The following is a 15,129-nucleotide window of genomic DNA, read 5'->3' on the forward strand; positions in this document are numbered from 1 at the left end:
ATTTTCCATGTCTTCCCATTCTAGCAATACCTGCTCCCACTGATTTAAAGTTCTCGCAAGTTGCCCCATCCAGCCTGACGATATCATGGCAAGCACCTAAAGCCAGACTCACTGGTTACCGTGTGGTGGTCAATCCCAAGGATAAGACTGGTCCAACCAAAGAGATCAACCTGGCACCTGATACAACCTCTGTTTTTGTCTCAGGATTAATGGTAAAAGTGTTTTTCATTACTGGGGTATTTTAATAAACCAGACATGTGACTGTTTGTAAAATTCCCAGTTATTTTCTACTATGCAGGCCTTATTTTTAGTATACTATATTATAATAAGCATATTATATTAGTACAGTACAATGGTTCATGTACAACACATAATGTAAAACACTTTTGTAACATTAAATGGAAGAATAGTGGAAATGTGAAACATTTAGATTAACAGTATATCAAGTTCATACTTAACCCAAAGTGTTTGTTTGGGATTCTGAATTCCATTTTTGAATGTTTTCCAGGTTGCTACTAAATATGAAGTAAATGTCTATGCCCTGAAGAGCTCTCTGACAAGCCGACCTGCTCGTGGAGAAGTTATCACACTGGACAGTGAGCAGTGTTCCTAAAATAGTTTCAGCAATTAAAATATAATTTAATCGAGTTAATATAAATATAATTAATTTGAGATTGTAAATTTTAAGCCTGTGAATTAAAATAAGTGATGTTTCCAGTGTCTATACAATAACTTCAAACACAATACTATTCACCTCTGTTCATGTCTTATATTAGTGTGTTTAAAGTGACAGTTCAGACTTGTGTGGCTAAGAAGTCTATAATTCTGACCTTTTGTTTATACAGATATAAGTCCACCTCGGCGTGTTAGGATTTCAGATTTGTCAGATTCCTCCATCACTCTCACTTGGCGTTCTAAAACAGAAACCATTAGTGGTTTCTATATTGAAGCTACTCCAGCTGGAAGCCAGACCCCTATTCAGAACTCTGTCCGCCCAGATGCCAGGACCTACACCATTACAGGTAGGCCACAGGGTCTTCACTTGTCAGCATGAGCACCATATTAATCTTCGACCTGTCCCTTACAGCCTGCAGCTTGCAGTTTCCCTTTTAAGTGTTGTGTTTTAGTTGATCTGCTGCAGGGTTTTTCTTTTATGGTCCAGGGGTTTCACTGGTTCATTAGACTGTAACCTAAAATAGACTCGACCAAAGCCTCACTAACTCCAGGACTAGACATGCATCCTTAGCTGATACTATGAGCTTCAGCTGGTCCTTGTGGAAGTTTTCTCTGTCATGATAGCCAAGTAAAAAGAACACAGGTTATCAGTTTAATCTTCTCCAGAATAGATAACCATATTTTCCTCTCCCAGGGAAAACTCAGTAACTTCTTTTCTCTAGGCAAGTGATTTCCAGGAGTATTTTTGGGCCACTATTAACCTGAGGACTTACACTGCAGGGTTCCTCATGTGCTGCTTCTCTTTTAACTAGGAAATTACAAGAATGCCTTACAGCTGACTTTATTACAATAAGCAGAGCACACAGCTGCATTCTCCCTTTTATGGCCATCCAAGGGTTCTAGGAGCCCTGATATCCAGACTCTCTCCAGTGTTAGTTGAACAGTATATGGATAACTGCCTTTAGTCCCTTGTACTTAATTATAGATTGCACCAGGTATGTCGCCCTGCAACTCACAACTGGCAACCGACTAAGCCTAGCCAGTACCTGGATGGGAGACCTCCTGGGAAAGCTAAGGTTGCTATTGGAAGAGGTATAAGTGGGACCAGCAGGGGGAATCGCCCTGTGGTCTTTGTGGGTCCTAATGCCCCAGCATAGTGATGGGGACACTATACTGTAAAACAAAAAGTGCTTTCCTTCAGATGAGATGTACAACTAAGGTCCTGACTGTCTTCATTGCTCTAGTCCACTTATATTTAAAGTGAATTCCTCTGCTTAACCTTTGACAACAGACACCATTTCTACCTGAGAGCTCCATCTCAATTTTAACTTCATAGTAAACCTCTGGGGAAAATTGACAGTGGGCCACCCCTCCTGGTCTTCCCTTCCAAAACCATGTTTTTTTAGAAAGTGCCTGCTGGGTCATGGCTAGATACTTCCAGTACAGCCACTGTGCTTCTTCCCACACACACCTGTTGCCCTAGCAAAACATAACTAAAAACCTTTCCCCTATAAAAGAAGCTGTGCTAGGAGGCAAGTCTTACCAGATCTTACATTTAAAATACCTTAACTGTGTGCCTCTTGCCAGGAGCCTCCTTCAACTTATTTAAAGATGATTCTAAATCATAACCATATGCACACTAATGTTCTACTACACCCATTTGCAAATGCAAACACTTAAGCACCACATACATTCCAACATCAAGTTTTTTTTTTAAATAATTTGTATCCATGCTCCCCAGACACCTAAACAGTAGAAAGTCTTTCACACCAGATCAAAATCATATTTGGTTTTCAGCATAACATCTTCTGGAGAGAAAGTAAGCAATTGAATGTGTTCAACAAGATGGGAAACTTATCTTTTTGTTTAATTGGGAAAACGACTACTCTTGAGAGCTTGATGGTCCCTAAATGCTTTTTCACCCAAGAAGACAGCAGCACCATTATTTATGAAAGATTATTTTTATAGGAAAGGACACAAAGTAGACAAACTACAATATGAATGTTTGGACATGAGAGATTAAGATGCATCTTTAAAATTTTCAGGCCTCCAGCCAGGCACTATGTACACCATTCACATTTATGCCATGAACGGTGAAGCTCGCAGTGCTCCATTCACTTTGACTGCCACCACAAGTAAGTATTCTTCTAACAAAGGACAAAGATTGTTTAATATTATGCAATTCAAAGGGACTTTTATTTACCATTGAAACATCTTTTTTGTTAATAGTCTGTTGTCACATTGCTTCAAAACATAATGTCTCTTGGAAGAGCAAGAAAATAGTTTTGTGTTTTTGTTTTTTATACGTTTTGTATTTGTTTGTATGCTATTAAGTTTATTCTTTAAAGAGAAATATATAAAAGCTAGCATCCAAAAAGTATGCCATTTGGACTGAATACTAGGCATAATTCAGATTTTTAAAAGTTACATATAGTTAATCCAGAAGTCAGGGATATTTTCTGGAGAGCAAGAGTTTATTACATTAATAGGATTGTAAAAGTTTTCTTTTCTTTTTTTAGATAAGCCAGCAGTTGAGTCTCCATCAAATATCAGGTTCATCTCCATCACTCCAAGCTCCATTTCCTTCACTTGGGAGCCCCCACGTGCCAGGGTGACTGGCTACTTCATCACCTATGAAGAGGCTGGTGGAAGCCGCAAGGAAATCACTCCACAGCCCCATGCTGGCATCAGTCAAGCTACAATATCTGGTACTTAGGCAGAATTTGGAATCTTCTGTTTACATGTTCGCTACTGTTGCTCATCCATATGGGTAACTCTTCTAGTACTGAACTATTTCTTCTGCAAACTACAGTGGTATACTCTGGAAGAAACCTTTCTTTAGGGTATTTACCAGTGAGGCAGGGGGTAGAATCCCAAATATTTAAAACTATGATGGAGATTTGTTTACATTAAAATATAAAAACCTTTGGGATTGATTGGATAGTGCTTTTATCAATGTGATATTTCAAACTAGGAGTGCTCAAAAAGACTACAGTTATAAAAATGGGGACCTTCAATTTCAAGTATGATGTATATAAAAAATAAAGAACTGTCTTGAAATTGGATTGTTGTGCAAACAAGTGATACAAAATTATTGATCATTTTACCTCCCAAATTAAGAAAATCCAAGTATATTGCTGCATGTAATTTGTTCTTGAGCACAGCTTGGTGCCTCGAGTAATGACCAAACAGCAGGCTTAACAAGAGATGTATTACAAGGAACACCAATACACTCGACAGATAAAGCTATATAAAAGCATTTACAGATAAAATAGAAAAAGGTAAGATCAGATAAGTCAGGCTTATCAGTCGTCACTTCTACAGAGATAGAAAAAAATCAGAATTATTTCCAGAGTTTGTGCTGATGTGCTAATGTCTTGATAAACAAAAGGATTCTTCCAAGGACTACATACTCTTAAAACAGAGGTTAATAAACAAATATGAAGTGATTTACCTGTTCTAAACAATGCATCATAAACCATTAAGGAGAGATTGCAGCCTGTGAATTCCACAATATAAGAAGTCAAAATTTCCACAAATAAGATTATGCACCCTTTCATGAAAGATACAGTTCTCTTCCAGTGTTCGTTGGATAAAAAAAAAAATTGTCATTTATTATGGAAGAATTATGCAGTCTGATGAAAGAGTTTATGCTTACTGTTGACAACTGTACAACTGTAATGTATTTCTCATCTCCATAAAAGCTGGCTTAAAGACTAGAAATTGTCCTGTTACATGTTGAATTAAGTCAGTTATAGTATAAAAATACTTAGTCAAAGTCAGCATTTAGGTAGCACTCTTTTGATTTTACTCCTTTGGATGTTTGACAGTTCTGACCATCTCGAGGATTTATGATGGCTACTTAAACACTTAAGACAATACCCATTGAATTGAAAATACAGAATAGGAAAACTTAGGTGGGAAGTACAAACATTTTAGCTAACCCTCAAACATGGAATATTTTTTGTTCCTAGATGTTCTTAATTTTTTTTCTGCTTTCATTAGGTCTGAGACCAGGCACAGAGTACATCATCAAGATCATTGCTTTACAGAATGCTTTGAGAAGTGCTCCACTTGTTGGGATTGCCCGAACACGTGAGTAGAAATAATATAAATAATTCCACAAACTCTTCTGGTGTTAGTTTTCATGAACCATTTTATAGTATAAAGCTTGTTTGGAATTTTTCAGATTCCATTGTTTGTTCTATAAATACCAAAAGAAAGAACCTGCTGAATGTATAGTTTCATGGTTAAATATATAAGTTGGGGTTTTCAGTGATAACTAGAGCCATGAAATACATAGAAATTGAAGATACCTTTAAGTAGAACTGTTCGATGCAAGAGGTTTTTTTACTACAGGTTCTTCAGAAAGAAAGTTTACAGAAGATGCAGCTGAAATCTTTACTGCTTTACTATGACTGCTTATGCATGGAGTTGAGTGGTAGACCATATAAAAATATCAAATATTGCTAGTTCATGGGAAGAAGGATGAATTCTTCCTTTGTTAAATCATACACTACGGGGTTTCCCAGGCTGCTATTTTGTGTTACATTGATTCATGAAGTGAGAACCACAGGATATTTTTGGATAACTGCCTAAGTTGGTGGTTTAATTTAAATTATTTTCAAGTAATTAGTTGGATGGCAAAAGAGATAAGAAGGCTTTTGCTGTAGCTATATAATTGCTCTTTTGCTTGCATAAACAATGCTATATGCAATGCAATGCATATGCTATAAATATGGCAATAATATACTGTTTATTTCCAACATACTTGCTGTAGCAGCTAACCATAGATCCCGACATGCTTGCTTCTAACACCCATCTCTCTGCTAGAACATGAACCTCAGCTGCCAAATCCCCAGCGACCAGTGCCTGATATCCTGGATGTTCCAGAGGTGATTCCCATCAGGTTTGATGACGACAATGGCATCCAGCTTGTGGGTACCAATGGGCATGGGCTAGGACAGCAGGGCCAGCACGTATACATTGAGAACCAGAGTCTGGGAAACTCTGGGCATCATGATCAAGGTGGGTCCCATAGCACTGGGCCCATACAATATTTTCCTTCACAGGGCAAATAGGGGATAGGTATTCAGTCGCCCTGTGTTAAATGAACCTCCTGTACATGGCTCTCCATTTCATATTCTAGACAATGAGACGGATACCACCCAGGAGGCCCAGTCACAGACTACTATTTCTTGGAATCCTCTGCAGCAAACCTCTGAATACCTAATTTCTTGCCACCCTTTGGCCCCCAATGAGCAGGTGTTCCAGGTAAGGTTCATGAAACCATTTAAAGTTTGAGACTGTCACACAAACTACATTTGGCTATAAAAGAAGACCTGTACTACTTAAATGTCTTTGAAACAGACTTGAAGATGGGAATTAATATTACAGTGTGACTGATTTAGCAACATCAGTGGGTAAGAGCAAATGCTCTTACCACTTCCTGGCTGCTGTGGCTTGACAGCATTGATTGCTACAGCCCAGCCATATTACATATTACATATTACATCAGTGGCCATATGTGTCCACTGATGTAATAGGTAATTCTAAATGTATTTTGGTAGCCAATGTTTATCTGTTTTAGCTAGAACATTACTGTGATATTGATCAATCAGGTTAAATGCATGCTAGTAAGTGATGGCATGAAAGCAGAAGAAACTCTTTTGGTTATGGAGACTTATGGGAATGAGGGGCATCAGAATGTTTTTGTTTTGTTTGCTGGCTGAATAGAAAAGCAATGCCAAGAGTACATCCTTAAGCAAGAATTAGCATGGCAGTTTTTTCATCACTGACACCAAAACTAGAGAAAACCCTTGGTTTCAGTTCTTCTGCTTCAGCAGAAGGCTTCCTTAGACTTTTGTTCCTTCTGATCTCCTCTTGTCAGCTCTCTTAAGCTGCTTTCCTCTGTGGGTTTGCTCTGGCTCATTTGGTTTCTCACTATCACTTTAACCATGTCTCTGGTTTTTATAGAGAGGACTGCAGATGTTAGATATCTTTAATCTGAACAGGAATATAAATTTGTCATAGAACTTTTGGAACCTTTGGTTACAAGTATGCTTGCATTGTAATGCTGAATTGTTTTTCCAAAGTAGGTTTCACAGAAAGGTGGCTTGGAGATCCTTCAGATGTGGTGCATTAGTTATCAATTTAAAATTCTGGTAGAGTTGCACTAATCTGATCAATAAAAATAAATTACATTATAAAATAAAAGTAAATAAAAATCTGTAGATCTCCAGAATTACAATTACAACCCTTACCTCCCTTTTCAGTCCATATGCGTCATTTAGACAACTTGGATCATTCTTATTTTAGGTACTGTGCCAGTAAGAATGTTAGTTGTATCATGTTTGAGGTTTGTTCTGATTTCCATGAGAATGTATTTGGCTTGCTGACCTTTAGCCGGAAGAGACAGGAAATTACAGCATGTCCTGAAATCTTGCCAACTGACTGGGAGTCACTGGGAAGCCGTTCAGATTTCTCAACTGAGCTTGTAAGAAGCCTGCCCCTCTGCAGGAACCAGATGGGGCTTACTGTAAAGAGAAGGGAAATGTTAACACTAAAACTGAACAAAACTATCCTTCTTTGTGCAGTTTTAATCAATTTTATGCTTTACAGAGAAATACCATCTTAAGAGATTTCAGCATTTTAAAATCAAATGGTTATTTTTTTTGTTAATAGTTTCGTGTGCCAGGAACTTCCACTAGTGCAACCCTTAATGGCCTCACATCTGGAGCTTCATATAACGTCATTGTTGAGGCCCTGAAAGGAGGGCTGAAGCATAAGGTTTTGGAGGAAATCATTACAGTAGGAAATGCTGGTAAGGATTAGTTTCTTGTCGATAATCTTCAATGCAGAAGTGGATTGAGTTCCTATTTCCTACTTAAAAAAGGTATATTTGGAGATGCTTACATTGCAGGGTTTACTGAAGAATGAGTGATATTGTACATTGTTTTTCTAATTGGCAAAACATTTTTAAATGGTATTTTTTCTAATAGTGGAAGGGGACAACTTTTGCAAGATGAAGTTAATGCAAGTTGGGAGAAACTCAGTGTTATGTTTTAGGTTGATGTAACGCAAAATTTGATTGACGTCTTATGTAATAATGCGGGAGTGGGAGGAGCTCTGGTGAGTCCCGTAAAGTTAACGCCCCGTCTAAGGTGTGAGGTTAGCAGACAGCCTTACGCTCACATCACAATTCTGACGCTGGAATGATTCTCCCCTTGGAGGCTCAGCCTCCACACTGAACACAGCCCCACATAATGCCACGCTTTTCATTGAAGTCAGTTCATGCAATTAAAGCACCTTAGTGTTTAACAAATTTTCTTCTCTTGCAATTTCAGAAGGGGTTCCTACAAAAGATATGTGCTATGATACTTTCACCGCAACATACCATGAAGTTGGAGCTGAGTGGGAGCGCATGTCTGAAACTGGTTTTAAGCTGTGGTGTACTTGCTTAGGCTTTGGCAGTGGCCATTTCAGGTGTGACTCATCCAGTGAGTAATCATCCCTTTTTTCCCTTGATATGCTGGTAACTTATGTTAAGTGAACACAACTGTGCTAAGGTTATAGGTTTAATTTCCGATTGTAATTGTAAAGAGTATGAAACTGAGTTCCGGTGGAAAGCAAACCACATAATAGATCACAATTTTTAAATTTGAGTGTAGTTGAGTGTATTCATGGTTTTTAGGAAGCAGGAAAATATGCCCTAATTATTAAAGCAGTGTGCTGTGAAAAGGTTTTGAGTATTTTATGCAAATTCAGTCTTCTTGATTTCTTTTACCGGTCATGGACAAGTTTTACCTAACTTCAGGTTTTTCATGCATTTTGTCTAATTTAAGAATTGATATGCATTTATGTCATATAGCAGGTGTGTCAAAATTCAGTGTTCTGAAAATTTTTCCCCAACCTTCTATTATATTAGACGTTTTGCTATTTACACTTGAGTTAGAGTAGCATTTTGAAGACTGAAAAGTGGTAAATTTGATCAGTTTTAAGTAAATTTAGTAGATGAGGAAACCCATTATACTTTTAGAATCATTTCTGGAATTACATCACTGCATCATGCCTAGTTTGCTCACTTTTTCTTTATCAAGTGACAAAACCTAAGGGTTTCTACAATTTGCTTTAGGATGCAATTCTGAGCAGGTTTCCTGATTTCTGAAGTATGGACTTCATCCTCACATCTGGTGTGAGGATGGCCCTATAGTCATGGCCCTACATGTTTTATAGGGAATCTCAATTTGTTTTAATTTAGACAATGCTATAACAGCAGGTTAAAATTGATTTTATTATCTAGTTTAAAAGAATGGACAGAATACCAGAATTTGACTGGTGCCATATTAAATCCCAAGGAAACAAAAAAAAATCAATTGTAAGATGTATGCACAAATATTTTAACCACAAGGGGGGTTTGTTTTGTGGGTCATTTGGGGTTCTTCTGGCATTGAATATTAAGATTGGTCTTGTACAGAGCTCAAATTACCAGCTGTTTTTTTTTTATTCATCTAAGAAACTCCAGTCTGGCCTATGAAAGGTGGGAACTCATTCAAAGTGCCATTTCTTCATCAGAGGATGTGAAATCATCTTTATACTATACCTCCTTTCCTCTGCCACTTTAAAAATGGGTTGGGTTGCTGACATCCTAAGAATTCAGCCTTCCATGGATCCTTCTAGTGCTGTCATTTCTGAGGATTTCTGAATCTGGCTATTTGGACCATGGCCGTTGTGGCTGTCTCAACTGATAAAATAAGGGGGCAGCTATAGGGCTCCAATTTTACTAGCTCTTGCTTTTGAGAGTGCATATGGTCTCGCCCTAAAAATTAGAAATGTGTGTAATGAGATATAACTACAGTGCAGTCTGTAAGTATTTGGACAGTGACACAATTTTTGCTGTTTTGGCTCTGTACTTCAGCACATTGGATTTGAAATAAAACAATGACTATGAGGTTAAAGTGCAGAATGTCAGCTTTAATTTGAGGGTATTTTATTCTGTACTGGGTGAACCATTTAGGAATCACAGCCCTTTTTCTAAATAGTCCCCCCATGGGACCAAAAGTAACTGGAGACATTAACATAATCTTAAATAAAATGTGGCATGTTTGCAAATCCTTTGCAATTGATGACTGCCTGAAGTCTGCAACCCATTGCATCACCAGATGTTTGGTATCTTTCCTGGTGATGCTCTGCCAGGTCTGTAATTCAGCTATTTTCAGTTCATGCTTGTTTTGGGGGGCTTTTGCTTTCAGTCTTGTCTTCAGTAAGTGAAATGCATGCTCAATGGAATTCAGGGTGGGTGATTGACTTGGCCAGTTAAAAACATTCCACTTTTTGCCCCAGAAAAATTCCCATCGTTGCTTTAGCAGTATGCTTAGGGTCATTGTCCTGCTACAGGGTGAATTGCCATCCAATGAAGCATTTGGATCAGAGCAGATATGCTTCTGTAAACTTCAGAATTCATCCTGCTGCTGCCATCTGCAGTCACATCATCAATAAAGACAAGTGAGCCAGTTCCACTGGCAGCCATACATGCCCAAGCCATGACACTCTTCCTTTGCCGTGTTTCACAGATGAGGTGGTATGCTTTGGATCATTAGCAGTTCCATTTTTTTTCTCCATACTCTTCTTGTTCCATCACTCTGGTACAGGTTAATCTTTGTCTCATCTGTCCATAAGCCTTTGTCCCAGAACTCTGCTTTTTTATGTACTTTTTAGCAAACTGTAACCTGGCCATTTTATTAGTGGTTTGCATCTTGTGGTGAACCCTCTGAGATTATGCTGGTTTAATCTTCTCTTTATGGTAGTCTTTGACACATCTATGCCTACACCCTGGAGAGCGTTCATGATCTGTTCAATAGTTGAAAAGGGGTTTTGCTTCACGATTGAAAGTATTCTTCGGTCATCCACTACTGTGGTCTTCCATGGTATACCAGGTCGTTTGCAATTGCTAAGCTCACCTGTGTGTTCTGGCTTCTTAATGTACTAAACAGTTGATGTTGACACACCTAATGTTTTGGCTATTTCTCTGATTTATTCTGATTTTTCAGCCTTATGGTGGCCCGCTTTAATGGCATTAATACTTCTTTGGTCCTCATGTTGAGAGACAACAGCAACAGACTCCAGATGCAAATACCACTTCTAGAATCGACTCTAGACCTTTTGTTAGCTCTCTTGTGCATGAACTAATGATGCAACAACATACAGCTGGCCAAGAAACAACTGAGCAGCCAATTGTCTAATTACTTTTGGTCCCCTAAAATGGGAGGACTATGTATAAAAAGGGCCGCGATTCCTATGTGGTCCTCCCAATATAGATGTAAATACCCTCGTGTTAACGTTGTAACCATTGTTTAATTTCAAATCCAATGTGCTGGACTACAGAGCGAAAACAGCAAAAATTGTCACTGTCCAAATACTTATGGATTGCACTGTATATCCACAATATTTATATTCCTGAAAGCTTTCGATTTAAACTTATTCTAAAATTAAATCCCAGGGTTCTTCTAGGTATGTATGCATGTGGACTGGAAAAGGGAAAACAATGTATCATATAAAGGAACATCATCCCTAATAGTCATGTGAGCGGTGGTGTACTGCAGGGGTCTGCTTTTGACCTTTTGGACTTCCTGATCTATGTCAATGACTTGGATTCTCTTACAGTTAAACAAGTTGAATTTGCAAATAAAGTTATTCCATACCACAAACACCAAGACAAAATCTTGTATTGTACAAAGTCTTAGAGAATTAATGATTTAATGCTTATGCAATTTTCCAGCAACTTGCGTCATTCAAGACGACTGTGGTAGTCAGTTTATAAAAATTCCACTAACGTTTTCCAAAACTGTACATGCATAGTTCTGATTTTCTTTTGAATATCAGTTTAGATGTCCTGGTAGAAATCTTTGTGTAGAAATCTTTGCATATTGTAATTCAATTACAGAATTAAGGTGTATGATAGATGTTGGCTAGAATCTGACAGTGAAAATGTATTTTCCTTTGAAGTGCATACTGTATGAAAGTCCGGCTTGCAACCACCAGACTTAAAAAAAAAAAAAAGTAGCTAAAGATGCTCTTTTATACTGAGCAACCAAGTTACTACGACACATTCTAAACAGATAAGATAGCAATACATGCCAATATTATTAATTATATCTAAGTTGCAGACTTTTCATGTTCTTTTCATGTTCTGGGCATATACCCAGCTTACCAAATACATGCCCATTATCTTACTGACCAAGGACAGGCAGTATCTTTGCACAAAGCAAACTTCAAACCACTAGACTTCATAGTTTGCAGAAATACAAAAACAAAAAAATATCTCAATACCCAGGTGTCTCCCTTATCTCTTCAATACTAAGTATGCATAGAAATCTGAAGTAGGTATTGGAATGTGCTATTTTTTTATTTTTTTAGAGTGGTGCCATGACAATGGGAACAACTATCGAATTGGTGAGAAATGGAACCGCCAGACAGAGAATGGTCATATGATGAGCTGTACATGCTTGGGTAATGGCAAAGGAGAGTTCAAGTGTGAGCCTCGTAAGTGTTATGTAATTACTAAAAATGTAACCTTAACTTGGCATTATATTTTGTGTCCTATTTGATTGGGAAATCTAGCTTCTTTGCTGTTAGTTTTAAAGTTAAAATCTCAACGTTACTAGGTAAGCATTTTAAAAAACTGTCCAATTCAACAAATGTATTATGTTTTGGTTGTTAGATGCCTGTAAATTGTACTTTTTGCTTAATGGCACCAACAGGGTGGTTTTCAAAGCCTGTTTTATGCACCTTTTTTCTGAACTGTTTCAAGGAGAAATTCTAGTAGGAGACCCTATAGACTTGGTAGGGGGGTTAAGTTAATGTTCAATTTTTACTTGTTTTTTATGGATTTTTAATACATTTAGACAAGTAGACAAAGTCACCGGGGCAAAAATTTTAGATTTTCTAAAGTTTCCTCCCTCTAATGTTGTATGTGTTTTGAATTTTATATATTTGCAAAGATGAAGCCACCTGCTATGATGAAGGTAAAATGTACCAGGTTGGACAGCAGTGGCAGAAGGAATATCTTGGAGCTATCTGCACCTGCACATGCTTTGGTGGACAGCAGGTAAATTTGTTCCTCTGCACTTAGTATAGTGAAACTGGTATTTGGGCATTGTTTATTAGGTTTTTCAATCATTTGCTTGTACCAATAATTTGAGTTCACAAGTCCACATACTTATGCAAACAACATATTTCATATTTACTGTAATAGCTTACCCTTAAGGCTTTTGTTTATTCATTCAAATTGGTAATAAAATTAAGGTTTTAGAAATATTTATGTATCATTTTCTAATTTCACAAAATGGGCTAACATAAAAAGGATATGAATACTTTTGGTAATGCTTTATATACGTGCTCCCGGATATATAGTTGGAGGTAATGCAGTGGCTTCTCTTGCAAGGTTTTTCTTTATGAATCCGAATGCTTATGTAGTTTTTTCTTTTTGCAGATATTTAATGTAAATATTCTTCAGGTATTCAGAGAAGTTAAATGCACACATTTTTAATTTTGTATGTAATGCAATACCATCAGATCAGGTCTGAAATAGCAAAACTTCACCAAGCACGTATACAGCCATTTACAGTGCCTTGCACAATTTGTCAATACTGCGTATAGGGTTTTACAGTAAGTGCTATTTTTTTTCCTGTAGGGATGGCGTTGTGAAAACTGTCGCAGGCCCTCTGCTGAAGTAGATGTCTCCCTACCATCCACACAGACGCACTTTTCTGACAGATACAGGGACAACACTCTGAGGAAAGTTGTAAGTGTAATTATTATTTCTATATCATGTATCCCACCAGTGCTAACAAATCACTAAAGATCTACAGCGCAAGATGTTTTATTTTCATTTTTAAATTGGAAATAACCATTTAAACCCTTGTTTTCTGAGAATCTCTGGAAGCCATTTCTCCCATCAAAGATTTGAACTCAGCATTTTGAAAATCTAATGCTTTCCATGTTTGTATTGACATTTTTCCCCAATAATCTAAATGTAACGTTTGATTGAAGTTTTAGTTTTCTGCATTTTTTCCAAAAGTTTAGTAATGTTTTTTTTTTCCCGGCAGCACATCAAGTGTCCCATTGAGTGCACAAGGCCAGAGCTGCTTGCGGATGCACATGTTCCTGGAAAATAAGAAGAGAAGCCTTCTTGAACTACATCCAAAGCCAGTGGTGCCATTGAGTTCTTATCTGAAAACTGTAATAACACCTCTGTGCCTTATTTAAACATAACACTGCTACCATTCCAAATCACAGCTTTTCAGAGTATCATGAAGTGTTCAATACTTGAAAAGTATTTTTTTTTCCTTTTTAAGACACTTTAAAAGCATTCCCTGCATAGCATTTGTAAACCAATATAGTATTCTCTAAAGCACGATAGCCCTATGGTCTTTTAGATTTTTAAATACACACTACTCCCAAAACCTCCTGATAGGGACACAAAACTCCCCAACAGTGTCATCCAAGACTGTAGTTAAATCTACCGTTACAATTCTAAAATGCTGGACCCCATTTACTTCCTTACATTCTGTTTGTAGTGTTCCATTTTATAAAATGCAAAGCATCTTAATGGGTCATTACTCGTTTTAATTTGTTCTTTTTCTCCTTCAGCACCTGTTTCTTCATTTTACTGGTGCAGGACTGTTTTTAATGTAGTAGTTAACAGTTCTCTTAAGTGTTTTTTTTCATCCTGTAATCTTACTTTGCTTGGATAAAAGAGGGATACAAGTGCACACCAAGATGTAAACAAGATTTTTTTTATTATTTTTATATTGTAGTTGCCAAAGCCATTACTTCTGTGGACAGAAACCCCTTATTAGTAAAGTTTTACAAGAACCTCAGTGTTGGTCTTCATCTCTTTGACTACCATGTACAATTGAGTATTTTATTAGAATCCAGTCCTGGCACTATCTTGGATGTGCAAGCAATAAAGATAAAAAACATCACACCCTCAAGTCAGGGAATACTGAGTACTGCATAGTTGTTCTTGGGTTCATTGTCGAACAACAATTATCACTCTTAACAACATCATTCTGTCAGGACCATCGCTACAGTCAAGTGTAACAGTTTAATAATATGCCTTGCTTAGAATTAAGTGTTCTTAAAGATTTTTCTGTAGCTTTGAGAAAGTTGCTTGGGCCTCTGTGTAAGCATAGGGATGCAGGTAGAAGGGTCCCATCTGATGATAAACATCGTCTGGGTCTGGAACACAGACCAGGACATCATAAAGCTGTGTTCATTATGAAGCACATTAATTAAATGTGGTGCAGTCCGTCTCCCCTGTGTCACCTTCAGCCCAATGCAGTGGGTCAGAGGTCACTGTCCTTCACTCACAGGATGATCAGCCAATGAGTTATCTGCACAATGCATCTGTGCTTTCTGACTTTATAAAAGTAGTATTAATTTTGTTTAACT

The 15,129-nt window shown here is 37.5% G+C and overlaps 1 protein-coding gene across 3 annotated transcripts in view; it reads left to right on the forward strand.

The window, feature by feature from the left end:
• The window catches only part of LOC148648882 (fibronectin-like), a 61,604-nt gene extending 47,049 nt beyond the window's left edge, over positions 1-14,555 (forward strand). For 2 of the 3 annotated variants that reach the window (XM_088607211.1, XM_088607213.1), the window contains 14 exons: positions 25-212; positions 509-596; positions 846-1,022; positions 2,721-2,810; positions 3,195-3,383; positions 4,681-4,770; positions 5,509-5,703; positions 5,825-5,949; positions 7,360-7,498; positions 8,022-8,174; positions 12,091-12,216; positions 12,675-12,781; positions 13,367-13,477; positions 13,782-14,555. In XM_088607211.1, the coding sequence (XP_088463337.1) occupies positions 25-212; positions 509-596; positions 846-1,022; positions 2,721-2,810; positions 3,195-3,383; positions 4,681-4,770; positions 5,509-5,703; positions 5,825-5,949; positions 7,360-7,498; positions 8,022-8,174; positions 12,091-12,216; positions 12,675-12,781; positions 13,367-13,477; positions 13,782-13,850 (1,847 nt within the window). In that variant the 3' untranslated portion in view covers positions 13,851-14,555. The remainder of the gene's footprint in view (positions 1-24; positions 213-508; positions 597-845; positions 1,023-2,720; positions 2,811-3,194; positions 3,384-4,680; positions 4,771-5,508; positions 5,704-5,824; positions 5,950-7,359; positions 7,499-8,021; positions 8,175-12,090; positions 12,217-12,674; positions 12,782-13,366; positions 13,478-13,781) is intronic. The other variant, XM_088607212.1, reaches the window with a different exon arrangement.
• The last annotated feature ends 574 nt before the right edge of the window (positions 14,556-15,129 follow it).

This window comes from Lepisosteus platostomus, chromosome 14, assembly GCF_059453375.1.
Source record: "Lepisosteus platostomus isolate fLepPlt1 chromosome 14, fLepPlt1.hap1, whole genome shotgun sequence".
NCBI classification, from domain to species: Eukaryota; Metazoa; Chordata; class Actinopteri; order Semionotiformes; family Lepisosteidae; genus Lepisosteus; species Lepisosteus platostomus.